The 14,510-nt window shown below is 39.7% G+C and overlaps 1 protein-coding gene across 1 annotated transcript in view; it reads left to right on the forward strand.

Moving 5' to 3' along the window:
* The window catches only part of LOC126334953 (low density lipoprotein receptor adapter protein 1-like), a 186,131-nt gene that overhangs the window by 160,366 nt on the left and 11,255 nt on the right, over window positions 1-14,510 (forward strand). The window contains exons 3-6 of the mRNA XM_049997699.1: window positions 1,680-1,792; window positions 4,875-4,986; window positions 5,921-6,050; window positions 10,892-11,007. Of these exons, the coding sequence (XP_049853656.1) occupies window positions 1,680-1,792; window positions 4,875-4,986; window positions 5,921-6,050; window positions 10,892-11,007 (471 nt within the window). The remainder of the gene's footprint in view (window positions 1-1,679; window positions 1,793-4,874; window positions 4,987-5,920; window positions 6,051-10,891; window positions 11,008-14,510) is intronic.

Genomic DNA, 14,510 nt, shown 5'->3' on the forward strand with positions numbered 1-14,510 from the left:
GGTACCACGTAACATTCCGCCAGTGTGGACGGTATTTGCTTCGTGGTACGTTACCCGTGTTAAAATGGACCGTTTAACCGTTGCGGAAAGGTCGATATCGTGTTGATGTATGGCTATTGTGATCAAAATGCCCAACGGGCGTGTGTTATGTATGCTGCTCGATATCCTGGACGACATCATCCAAGTGTCCGGACTGTTCGCCGGATAGCTACGTTATTTAAGAAACAGGAAGAGTTCAGCCAGATGTGAAACGTCAACCACGACCTGCAACAAATGACGGTGCCCAAGTAGGTGTTTTAGGTGCTGTCGTGGCTAATCCGCACATCAATTGCAGACAAATTGCGCGAGAAACGGGAATCTCAAAAACGTCGGTGTTGAGAATGCTACATCAACATCGATTACACCCGTACTATATTTCTATGCACCAGGAATTGCATGGCGACGACTTTGAACGTCATGTACAGTTCTGCCAGTGGGCATAAGAGAAATTACGGGACGATGACAGATTTTTTTGTACGCGTTCTATTTAGCGACGAAGCGTCAGTGACCAGTAGTGGTAACATAAACCGGCATAATATGCACTATTTGGCAACGGAAAATCTACGATGGCTGCGACACGTAGAACATCAGCGACCTTGGCGGGTTAATTTATGGTACGGCATTATGGGAGGAAGGTGGATTGGTCGTCGAAGCACCATACCATGGCCCGCACGTTCACCGGATCTGACGTCCCCCGATTTCTTTCTGTGGGGAAAGTTGAAGGATATTTGCTATTGTGATCCACCGACAACGCCTGACAACATGCGTCAGCGCATTGTCAATGCATGTGCGAACATAACGGAAGGCGAAATACTCGCTGTGGAGAGGAATGTCGTTACACGTATTGCCAAATGCATTGAAGTTGACGGACATAACTTTGAGCCTTTATTGCATTAATGTGGTATTTACGCTGTAACAGCATACGTTCTCGGAAATAAGTTCACAAAGGTACATGTATGACATTGGAACAAAGGAAATAAAATGTTCAAACGTACCTACGTTCTGTATTTTAATTTAAAAAACTTACCTGTTACCTACTGTTCGTCTAAAATTGTGTCCCATATGTTTGTGACTATTACAGCGCCATCTATCACAAAGCGAAAAAAACTGTCCAACTAAAACATTCATATTTCTTTACGTACTACACGAATGTGTAATAAAAAATGGGGGTTCCCATTTTAAAAAACGCAGTTGATATCCGTTTGACCTATGACAGCGGCATCTAGCGGGCCAACCATAGCGCCATCTGGGTTCCGCCTTAAAGCTAGACAAGTTTCGTTCATTGTAGTTTTTTCGTTCGACGTTTATTTCGTGAGATATTTGACCCGGTCACGATCAATGGACCACCCTGTATACAAAATTTTAGTAACCTTCCTTTTTCGAGGCAACAATTAAAACATTATGGCTAATCCTAATACTTTCTTTCGTGCCTTGTACTGTTAAATATGCTATTTACTAGAATCATTGCTAGAAATACGCGAGAAATTTGTCGTGAGAAAAAAGTCTGTGGAGTCGAATAGCAAGAGTGGGCAAGTCCTTGCCCTTGCCACCCGCACCCCCTGCGGACCCCAATGGTGACAGCTACGGTGAGGAGAGCAGGGAGCAGATGGCGTGAATTGGTGGTACCTGGACTGTTGCAGGCGAAGGCGGGCGGCCGAAAGCTGCCGCGCGTCGCCGTCTCTGTCAGCCTGAGGGGCATCCGCGTGTGCGACGTCTCCTCCGAAGAGATGCTGCTCGACGTCTCCATCTACAGGTGAGCGCTGCGTCTGGCTGGTCAGCTTCACCTGCCAGTCGCGTACAAGTAAGACGAGTGCAGCGAGGAGGCTCTCCGGACGTAATACACTACTGGCCATTAAAACTGCTACACCAAGAAGAAAAAGCAGATGATAAACGGGCATTCGTTGGGCAAATATATTATACTAGAACTGACATCTGATTATATTTTCACTCAGTTTGGGTGCATAGATCATGAGAAAACAGCACCCAGAACAGCCACCTCCGACCGTAATAACGGCCTTGATACGCTTGGGCATTGAGTCAAACAGAGCTTGGATGGCGTGTACAGGTACAGCTGCCCATGCAGCTTGAACACGATACCACAGCTCATCAAGAGTAGTGACTGGCGTATTGTGACGAGCCAGTTGCTCGGCCACCACTGACCAGACATTTTCAGTTGGTCAGATATCTAGTGAATGTGCTGGCCAGGGCAGCAGTCGAACATTTTCTGTATCCAGAAAGACCCGTACAGGACCTGCAACATTATCCTTCTGAAATGTAGGGTTTCACAGGGATCGAATGAGAGGTAGAGCCACGGGTCGTAACACATCTGAAATGTAACATCCACTGTTCAAAGTGCTGTCAGTGCGAACAAGAGGTAACCGACACGTGTAACCATTGGCACCCTATACCATCACGCCGGGTGATACTCCAGTATGGCGATGACGAATACACGCTTCCAATGTGCGTTCACCGCGATGTCGCCAAACACGGATGCGACCATCATGATGCTGTAAACAGAACCTGGATTCAACCGAAAAAATGACGTTTAGCCTTTCGTGCACCCAGGTTCGACGTTGAGTACACCATAGCAGGCGCTCCTGTCTGTGATGCAGCGTCAAGGGTAACCGCAGCCGTGGTCTCCGAGCTGATAGTCCATGCTGCTGCTAACGTCGTCGAACTGTAGGTGCAGTTGGTTGTTGTCTTGCAAACGTCCCCCATCTGTTGACTCAGAGATGGAGACGTGGTTGCACAATCCGTTAAGCCATGCGGATAAGATGCCTGTCATCTCAACTGCTAGTGATACAAGGCCGTTGGGATCCAGCGCAGCGTTTCGTATTACCCTCCTGAACCCACCGATTCCATATTCTGCTAACAGTCATTGGATCTCCATCAACGCGAGCAGCAATGTCGCGATACGATAAACTGCAATAGCGATAGGCTACAATCCGACCTGCAACACGTTGTAGGTGTCGCCACCGGCGCCAACCTTGTGTGAATGGTTGGGAAGGTAGTGAGACGGGTTGTAGCCTATCCCCGATGTTGTTCAATCTCTTTATTGAGCAAGCAATAAAGGAAACAAAAGAAAAGTTCGGAGTAGGTATTAAAATCTATGAAGAAGAAATAAAAACTTTGAGGTTCGCTGATGACATTGTAATTCTGTCGGAGACAGCGATGGACTTGGAAGAGCAGTTGAACGGAATGGACAGTCTCTTGAAAGGAGGATATAAGATGAACATCAACAAGAGCAAAACGAGGATAATGGAATGTAGTCGAATTAAGTCTGGTGATGCTCAGGGAATTAGATTAGGAAATGAGACACTTAAAGTAGTAAAGGAGTTTTGCTATTTGGGGAGCAAAATAACTGATGATGGTCGAAGTAGAGAGCATATAAAATGTAGACTGGTAATGGCAAGGAAAGCGTTTCTGAAGAAGAGAAATTTGTTAACATCAAGTCTAGATTTAAGTGCCAGGAAGTCATTTCTGAAAGTATTTGTATGGAGTGTAGCCATGTATGGAAGTGAAATATGGACGATAACTAGTTTGGACAAGAAGAGAATAGAAGCTTTCGAAATGTGGTGCTACAGAAGAATGCTGAAGATTAGATGGGTAGAATATATATAGCTAATGAGGAGGTATTGAATAGAACTGGGGAGAAGAGAAGTTTGTGGCACAACTTGACCAGAAGAAGGGATCGGTTGGTAGGACATGTTCTGAGGCATCAAGGGATCACCAATTTAGTATTGGAGGGCAGCGTAGAGGGTAAAAATCATAGAGGGAGACCAAGAGATGACTACACTAAGCAGATTCAGAAGGATGTGGGTTGCAGTGGGTTCTGGGAGATGAAGAAGCTTGCACAGGATAGAGTAGCATGGAGAGCTGCATCAAACCAGTCTCAGGACTGAAGACCACAACAACAACAACACAGGTCCCACTGCTAACGTCATAATGGGGGGGCCACAATTAACTATTGCCATAACATTTGGTGTTTGTGAACCAGGCGCACTACATAGTAGGCTGCATCCCAGTGCTACGGTCATTTCTTTGACATTAAGGTGATGTGCTTTTCCAGCACAACAACGCAAGTCCACACACTTCTGCTGTGATGCAATGTGCCGTTTGTAGTGTACAACTACTTCCTTAGTGAACAAGATCACCAGATCTCTCACCAATTCAATACATATAGGACATGGTGAAGCGGTAGGTAACATACTCATTGTCCAGGTCATGCAAGAACCATTGCCAAATCACAATAAACGATGCAAAGTGATGCTTGGGACAGTCTATCACGTGATGTTATTTGGCACCTTCATGATCTTTTGCACCTGAGAATACATGACCATGTTGCCACCACATGGGGAATTGGGGGGGGGGGGGTGTTTACACTGTGTATTGGTAACTGATGTGACTGTTGGCCACTCTTCACCGTGATGTGTGTTTCATTTGCTCTGAACTTGTTATCATATACTAATACAATATACTACCTGTCACATCAATTCTCAGTAAAATCACCTTGTCTTTGAGTGAGTTGCAATTTTTTTCCCTCTCCCAGTGTCTGACCTGTAAAATATTTAAGTCATGGGGTAACACTTCAGTTACTTCCTGTTACTTACTGAGGTGTGATAAAAAGCTACTCAGTTCATTTACAGACTGCTGTTGAACAGTTCCTCACTAGTCAAGACTTTCCTTCTGTGTGTCATATTGACAGAGATGACGTAGACTTTACGTCTACGGGGTTTCATACTTGCACAATATCATTTCCATTAGTATCTATACACACACATACCATACATGTTTTAAGCCAGTCAAGAATGATATAAGCTATCATATGTTTCCAGGATCTCCTACTGCTCTGCTGATGCCACATACAACCATGTATTTGCATTCATTGCAACGAATAGCAACGAAACACTGGAGTGCCATGCATTCCTGTGCCCTAAAAGGAAAATTGTAAGTGTAGTTATATAGTTTTCTATATAATTTGTGTAGTTAATCATAATGATGTGAAACATATCATTGCAGATTTATATTACATATTCATATATAAATATTGCTACATGATGACAATTAACAAGTTATATGAATTAGTATTTCCTACTGACTACCCTTTACATATCACGTAAATAGAAATACTTCTACAGAAAGAGTTATCAAGGAAACCTTGTTCACATTGTTTTCATATATAATTTTTCTGTCTGTTAGACATTTTACATCACTGGATAAGTGATCAAAAATTTTCGTGGCAGCACTGTGCACCCCTTTTTGTGTTAAAGTAGACTTTAATGTGGAATAATAAACATCATTTTTTCTTCTGATATTGTAATTATGGACACCATGGTTCCTTTTGAACTGTAGTGGGTTATTTACAACAAGTTTCATGAGAGTTAATATAACAATGAAAAAAATCAATTACATTTAATTGGGTAAATATAAAATCTACTCACCAAGTGGCAGCAGAACACACACATAAAAGAATTTTATAGTTAAGCAAGCTTTCAGAGACAGTGGCACCTTCTTCAGGCAGAAGAGTTGAAGGGGGGTAGGAAGAGGGGTGAAGGAAAAGAACTGAAGATGTCTAGGAAAAGAGGAAGATTTAGGAAAAGTCATCCAGAACTGTAAGTCAGGGGATACTTGCCAGATGTGATGAGGAGTCTTTCCTTCTCATTCCTAGAACTGTCCAGTCCTTTTCATCGCCCCTGTTTCTCCTCCTTCAACCCTTCTGCCTGAAGAAGGAGTCACTGGCTCTAAAAGCTTACCTAATTATAACCTTCTGTGTGTGTTCTGCTGCTGCTTGGTGCATAGAATTTTTCCCTTGTGCACTATATTTTCTGTAAGCATGAAACATTAATAGAGTACAGTACAGTAGTACATTTTATGTTTGCAGGCACAAGAGGTCACACTAACTGTGGCACGGTCTTTCAACACAGCCTATGAGATGTGGCAGATGTCTCAAGGATCCAACAAACTTCAAGATGAGATCAACAGACAGCTGTCTCAGAAACATAAAATCTCAGGTAAGTGCACCACGGGAGGCTATCACTAAGAAGCAGTGCTCATCACAGAGTTGAATATTGTAACATATTCATGTTATCTGAATTAAATTGCTGACACTAATGAAGTATACATTTCAAGAAAGGAAAAATGTCAAAGCACATCATTGGAAAGATTTACAGGTTCTTTAAAAGCTGTCATTACATTTTGTGAAATAGCAACTGAAGTACTGTATTGGTGGTAACAAAAAGAGGTATTCTTCCAAAAATGAGCAAAGAATTTACAAAGCAGATAAGAGATTTTTTAATATTGTGGTGGATTACTTTAACCTGACATAAAAATGAGTGATGAATGATAGGTAAGAATGAACATAATATTATCATCATCATCACCATGATCATCATCAGTTTGACATCCATTGTTATTTAAAGGTGTCCCATAAACTTTGCCATGGATTACGGTCCTAGGTTGTATACAATCAAATTGCTCCTGCATGTTTTTTATTCATCTACCCGCCTCCAGTTAGATTATTGTCTTAGTCTCTTCCTGTCTCTTGGAATGCAGCAAAGAATCTCCTTGGGTGCATATCTTGTCAACCTCAATTTCATTTTCATTATTGTCATACTTACATGGAAGCACTAGAAAACTCGGGCATAGTCTACTCTGTAATAGGTTATCAGTTGCCAACCAATAGACAGAAGAAACTGTAAATAAGAAAAATGTAAGAGGTGGAGCAGCTATTATTTTAGAGGAACTGAAACATCGGAAGTCATAGGACTAGAATGACCATGCTCTAAAAGTTATATGTTGTCAGACATTTTCTTCATGTACAACATACAGTTAATGTTCATCTGTGCCTTACAATCATGAAACCTAGTACTATAGTATGTTTATCACTTAATTGCAAATTATATAAAAATATGTGACAACAGATAGTAATTTGAAGGTGATATAAAATCAGAAACAATTAAGACTTACATTGTTTTCAAGTGCATGGAAGCATTTGTGTCCCTTGACAGTAGAAGTGGAATTTGAAGTGTATGCACAAGCAAAATATTTTTTAGTGTACACAGATACATATAAAGCTACACACTATCCTACCTTTTGAAACTATTAGTTCCTTCTTCAAGCAGGAGAGGAGGATAGGTTGGAGAAAGTTTAAAAAATAGGACAGGTCATTCATATCCCAAGGTGAGAGGAAACCACCTCTTTTGAGAATAAGGTGAGATGCAGAGAAAGTGGGAGGTCAAAGACAGCAACTTTGTAGTATGTGTGTCAGCTTCTGTTCAGAGATGATGACAGAGTGACAAGTAAAGAAAAAGAAATTAATAGTGCAATTAAGAACTTGGAGGAGAAGCATGTGGAACAAATATTTGAGAAACAGGGGAGAGAGGAAAAAGAATCAGGTAAATTTGAGTTGGGAAAAGGAGTTAAGCTTTTGCAGGAAGTAGACAAGTTCTTCTTCACTATGAGTCCAGACCACAAAGCTGTCAGTGACAAGCCAGAGGGATCAGCTTCAGGGTCCTGAGGAATGTCATATCCTCCATACAAAACCAAAAGGAACTGTTACTGATCTCCATCTCACCAAAATCCCTATCCAAATTTCAAGCCTATAAAATCAATCAGGAAACAAGAATGACTATGGATTTACAGCTGCCACCCTATATCAAATGCTTCCCTCTATAAAGTCAAGGCATACACAGTAAATGTATCTGCTCAACAACCAAATCCTTCAACACCCACATCAACAACTTCCCCAAGACTTTCTGCTCCGACAGCTACACTACAGTCTTATTCACAAACAAATCTTCAGGATTATTATCAAATCCTCCTCTTACACTGTAACACATTTCACATTTCAAAAAAATTAAGAAGCTTCCCTTTTTGTCATCCAGTACCACTCGGGTCTTGAATGCCTCAATACAATACTTCACCAAAGCTATGACTTTCTCAAGACAAGCCTGATATAAAATGCACTTTACCTGATGCTATCCCCACTTCATCCACTGTAATCTTCTCTCATCATCTAAACATTCACAATGTTCCAGTCAAACTGTATGACATACTTGAATCAGTATCTATATAATGTGAGTGGCTAGAAAAAATCTACTCAGCAAGGAGCGACAGGAGAACACAAACACAAAAAGGGTTAACTTCTGCAAGCTTTTGGAACCAGTGGCTCCTTTTCTGGCAGTTGAGCTGAAGCAGAAGGAAGAGGGTTGAAGGAAAAGGACTGAAGAGGTTTAGGAAAAGGGGTACAGTTCAGAAAAGTCACCCAGAACCTCAGGTCAGGGAAACTTACTGGATCAGATGAGAAGGAAATCAAAAGGTAGAACAATTTACGGAAGTACTCATGTTGTTTATCAACTAACAGCGATTTATTTAGGAATAACCTGCACTAAACTGGCTTACTGCATAAATATGCATAGAAAAATTTTGCACTTTGTTCTGACCCAGTACGCAGTTGCTGAATATGATCCTCAGCATGACTTAAGGTACCTGAGTGCCTGCTACACTGTAAGAGATACTTGGATCTTCTCTCACGATACTACAGGGTGACACATGAAAAGTGTTACCAGTTGTTTCTTTCACAATTTATGATGCACATTAGATAACTTGCTGGGATCTGTGCAGCAGTACCAGCAGAGCTTGCAAAAACAAATGAGTTACAAAATGATGTGTAATTCATAATACTGCCACTAGGAGACTAGTAAGCAGCAATGCCTGACAATGAAAGACTGACGACACAGCAACAGTCGGCAATTGTGTTACTTTTTCATGAAATGAAAAGACTTGTTGTGACTCAGAGGTGTTTACGACAACAGTTTAACACATGATGGGTCCTTTGCAAGACAGCCATCCACAGGTTGTATGATAAATTTGTACAGGAAGGAACAGTATTGGAAGCAAAGCAACCTCATCCTAAGCCTGTTTGTTCAACAAAGAATATTGAAGCGGTACGAGTTGCTGTACAGAGAAGTCCTGGGAAATTGTGTAGAAAGGCAGCAGTGCAACTGGGAATATCCAGATGCTCCATTCAATGCATTCTTAAAAGTGACCCCCATATGTACCCATACAAGATGACCTGTGCACAGAAGCTCACTGAAGTACACAAGCAGCAGAGACTACTGTTTGCTCAGTGGGCAGAGGATGGGGAAGAAACTGTCAACAACGTTTGGTTTTCAAACAAGGCACATTTTCATTTTGATGGTGTGGTTAACAAACAAAATGTACACTTTTGGCCCATTGAAAACCCACAAGTGCATCATGAACGACAACATTATGCTCTGAGGATTACAGCTTGGGCAGCAGTTTCCAGTCACAGACTTAATGGACCCTTTTTCTTCGAAGAAACTGCGAACAGCGAGCATTATCTGAGCATGCTTCGCAATAGCTTCATTCCACAACTTCTTGCTACTGGCTTGCCCTTCAACATGCAGTGATTCATGCAAGATGGAGCAAGGCCACATACTGCAAACACTGTGTTGGAGTTTTTACATGAGCATTTCAACATGCGGATTATTTCACTCAGGTTTCCAGGTCACTTCAATGACAGACAAAATTGGCCCCCCAATAGTCCAGACCTCAATCAATGTGACTTTTTTCTTTGGAGGTACCTAAAGGAAAAAAAAATTCTCGAAATGTCCACATGATTTAATGGAGCTCAGAAGGCTTATTCTTCAAGCTTGCAGTGAAATCATGGAAGACATGTGCCATAGGGTAATCACTAACTTCAGTGTTCATTTGAAGGAAATTAGGAAATGAAATGGTGCACATATTGAGCATGTGCTGAGTTAGAACAAATCTTCATGCACGGCTCTTCATTGTAGTATATGTTCCTTTCAGATTGTATTGACAATGAAGTTTATATTCAAAAACAAAATGGTAACACATTTCATGTGCCACCCTGTAGTTTTCCTAAACTCTGGAGCTGGGAACTTGCCTACTGACATCCTACATTCATTCCCACACTTTCCTGGACTTAAACTTCCATTAACATATCCCCCACACCCTTTTTCCATTATAATCCTGTATTTTTATTATAATTTTTATTTATTATGTATTATTAATTTCTTTATTGTTTTCAATTTTTATCTTTTTTCCCCGCTTCCCCCTCTTTCTCATTTTCTTCACTGTCTTAGTTCTTAATTTACCCTTTTCACTTTTTATCTTCTAATCTATCTTTACAACACAATTCATAATCACTGGACTGAAGCTGGCACAGTTCTTACCACTGTAGTATCTTTGACCACCTTCTCTTCTAATGCCTCCTCCTTTATCTCTGTCCTTCCTTATCCTTGAAATAAGATAGTTACATCCAATCTTGGAGTCTTAGTGATATGCACTTCCACTTTAATCTTCCCCAACTTATCCTCTCCCCCCCCCCCCCCTCAAGGAAAAACTAATAGAATAATAGTTCAGAATGCTAGGACAATGTGTTATAGATGTTTATCTGCAGCACTAGATATTTCATATCATGATTGTAAATACCAGCCAGCAATTATGTTGTGTGTGTGTGGTTTTTTTTTTCCGCAACTGATTTTTTCATTTGAAACAATGAAATAAAAAAAATCACCATTTCAGAATTTTGTTGGTAATATAGTGCCTTCCCAGCTCCATTGTGGCAACAGCTTCACTACCATATATGTATCTAGATATCTAATGTGACTATACCATTGACCTAATATCCTTATTGGATTTTGTCCAATTAAAATTCCATAGAAATCTGTTACTCATACACTGAAAAGTTACATCCTTAGGTGATGAGCAATGTGCTCAATGTTGTCACGATAAATATATAGTGAACATTCCTCTGTACTGCTAATATAGTATTCTTTTATGTTACAATTTTCTTTTATTTCAGAGTTCAGTAACACAAGACAAGAAATAAACAGCACCAAATTGCAGAGTGAGAATAAGAGTCTTCTGATTGACTTTTCATCAGAGCCAGCTACACTGTCTGACAATGGAAACACATGGGTAAGTTGTTCTGTGGTAATTCAAAAATAAAATGGGAGAAAATTGTCTCTTAGTTTTAGTTAAAACATAAAATGGCCCCTCACTTTCCAGACCATTTCTAAATTTGGAGGGAACATGGATGACAAATCACAAGGGACTATAACAAAAGTCACATTAAATGATGTTTCAACCAAGATTTCATCACTTTCTTCCACATTTATATCACTTCTATTTGTTATTTTTCTATCCTTTAATTTCTTCAGTTATTTAAATTACTTTAATTTATATCTATCCACAGTGTTCCCAGCAGATTTAGTCCATTATTGTAGCAATAGAGGTTGGTGAAGTTTACTTCATTGTTACCATTCATTAATCATTCAGTTCATGATAAAAACAGGTAAAATATTATGTGTATTTTACATCTTTGAATACATACTACAATAGAACTTATGTCCCCAAAATCATATAAATGGCATACAGATAGATATGCAAAGCAAGTTAATATTCATTGATTCACTCCCCGATGTTATTCAATCTGTATATTGAGCAAGCAGTAAAGGAAACACAAGAAAAATTTGGAGTAGGTATTAAAATCCATGGAGAAGAAATAAAAACTTTAAGGTTCGCTGATGACATTGTAATTCTGCCAGAGACAGCAAAGGACTTAGAAGAGCAGTTGAACGGAATGGATAGTGTCTTGAAAGGAGGATATAAGATGAACATCAACAAGAGCAAAACGAGGATAATGGAATGTAGTCGAATTAAGTCTGGTGATTCTGAGGGAATTAGATTAGGAAATGAGACAGTTAAAGTAGTAAAGGAGTTTTGCTATTTGGGGAGCAAAATAACTGATGATGGTCAAAGTAGAGAGGATATAAAATGTAGACTGGCAATGGCAAGGAAAGCGTTTCTGAAGAAGAGAAATTTGTTAACATCAAGTCTAGATTTAAGTGCTAGGAAGTCATTTCTGAAAGTATTTGTATGAAGCGTAGCCATGTATGGAAGTGAAACGTGGATGATAACTAGTTTGGACAAAAAGAGAATAGAAGCTTTTGAAATGTGGTGCTACAGAAGAATGCTGAAGATTAGGTGGGTAGAATATATAACTTATGGGGAGGTATTGAATAGAACTGGGGAGAAGAGAAGTTTGTGACACAACTTGACTAGAAAAAGGGATTGGTTGGTAAGCCATGTTCTGAGGCATCAAGGGATCAGCAATTTAGCATTGAAGGGCAACATGGAGGGAAAAAATGGTAGAGTAAGACTAAGAGATGAAAACACTAAGCATATTCAGAAGGATGTAGGTTGCAGTAGGTACTGGGAGATGAAGAAGATTGTGCAGGATAGAGTAGCGTGGAGAGCTGCATCAAACCAGTCTCAGGACTGAAGGCCACAACAACAACAACAACAGCAACTAATCAGCTTTTCTTTAATTTGTAATGCAAGAAATGATTCCTGTATTAACTAAAATTTTGTGGGTGTGAGAAATACAAAACAATATGGTCATCCAAAGAATTAAAAATAAATGATAAATAAATGCATGATGTATACACCACAATAATTATGTGTTATATCACAAAATGATTATTACTTTTCTATAAGTCAAATGATACTTAAAGGTAAAATAGACTTTCTTCTGTGTAAAATTATGGTTCATAACTTTTGAAATCATCAGCCCCGTAGAACTTAGAACTACTTAAACCTAACTAACCTAAAGACACCACACACATCCATGACAGAGGCAGGATTCGTACCTGCGACCGTAGCGGTCGCGCGGTCCCAGACTGTAGTGCCTAGAACCGCTCGGCCACTCTGGCTGCCAAAATAGACTTTTGCTATGTCTTTTCATTATCACTAATTTTGTCATTAAACTGATGAGAAGGTTATTTGTATGTCTAGCTTCCTTTTAATTGTGTATAATCAAATATGACATTAGATTAGATGTAGTTTTTGTTCCAATCCGACCGTAGCGAGGAGAGCCTCTGGGATCTGGAACATGTCGGAAAATAAGAATACACAATAAATATTTACAAAACAAGAACAGATATCCTAATGTACCTTCCACAGATCTCAAATGAAATTGCTCTTGTGGATGTGTAATTGGTAAAAAAAAAAGTCTTAAGCACATTTATATTTAAAAGGATACAAAAGTTGTCACCAAATATTAAATGTCAGGTACTTAGGTGCCTATGATAATACTTACGCTATTGAAGCCACACATCATCAAATAAAAAATAAAAAATCATATTATGTCCCTTATTTACAATGGCACATAACTGTACAGAATTTGTAGAGAAGTCATATTGTATAATGTGATATCATTAATAACAACATGCATCAATCAGTTCTGCAAAGAAATTCATCAATAGAGTAGAAGAAGTTGACCACCAATAAATATTTCAGAGACTTCTCAAACAGAACTTTGTTATTAGTTAAACTTTTTATTGTTGCTGGCATGTTATTGAAAATGTGTATTGCTGAATAGAGGACACCTTTCTGAACTAAAGTAAGTGACATTATATGAATTTGAGAATGTCAGTGTTTCCCATTATACTGTTATTCCTTATACTTTGATCAGCTGTATATTATCCCAACTCTACTAATACTGCTGTGGTTCGTTATTGGTATGCAGAACAGCATAGAAACAGCATGTTGTTGTTGTGGTCTGTGGTCCTGAGACTGGTTTGATGCAGCTCTCCATGCTACCCTATCCTGTGCAAGCTTCTTCATCTCCCAGTACCTACTTCAACCTACATCCTTCTGAATCTGCTTAGTGTATTCATCTCTCGGTCTCCATCTTTGATTTTGATGCTGCCCTCCAATACTAAATTGGTGATCCCTTGATGCCTCAGAACACGTCCTACCAACCGATCCCTTCTTCTAGTAAAGTTGTGCCACAAACTTCTCTTCTCTCCAATCCTATTCAATACCTCCTCATTAGTTATATGACCTACCCATCTAATCTTTAGCATTTTTCTGTAGCACCACATTTCAAAAGCTTCTATCTCTTTTTGTCCAAACTATTTATCATCCATGTTTCACTTCCATACATGGCTACGCTCCATACAAATACTTTCAGAAACAACTTCCTCACATTTAAATCTATACTCAATGTTAACAAATTTCTCTTCTTCAGAAACGCTTTCCTTGCCATTGCCAGTCTACGTTTTATATCTTCTCCACTTCGACCATCATCAGTTATTTTGCTCCCCAAATAGCAAAACTCCTTTACTACTTTAACTGTCTCATTACCTTATCTAATTCCCTCAGCATCACCCAACTTAATTCGACTACATTCCATTATCCTCATTACAGCTGTAGTTTCCCCTTGCCGTTTGCAGTACCAGCACAGCAAGGCTGTTTTGGTTAGTTTTACAAGGCCAGATCAGTTGATCATCCAGACTGTTGCCCCTGCAACTACTGGAAAGGCTGCTGCCTCTATTCAGGAACCACACGTTTGTGCAAACAGCATACTGGTCTGAATTCTAGGAGTATTTGTAAGATGACATATTCTGGCATTCATG

The sequence above is a fragment of the Schistocerca gregaria genome, chromosome 2 (assembly GCF_023897955.1).
Source record: "Schistocerca gregaria isolate iqSchGreg1 chromosome 2, iqSchGreg1.2, whole genome shotgun sequence".
In the NCBI taxonomy this organism is placed as follows: domain Eukaryota; kingdom Metazoa; phylum Arthropoda; class Insecta; order Orthoptera; family Acrididae; genus Schistocerca; species Schistocerca gregaria.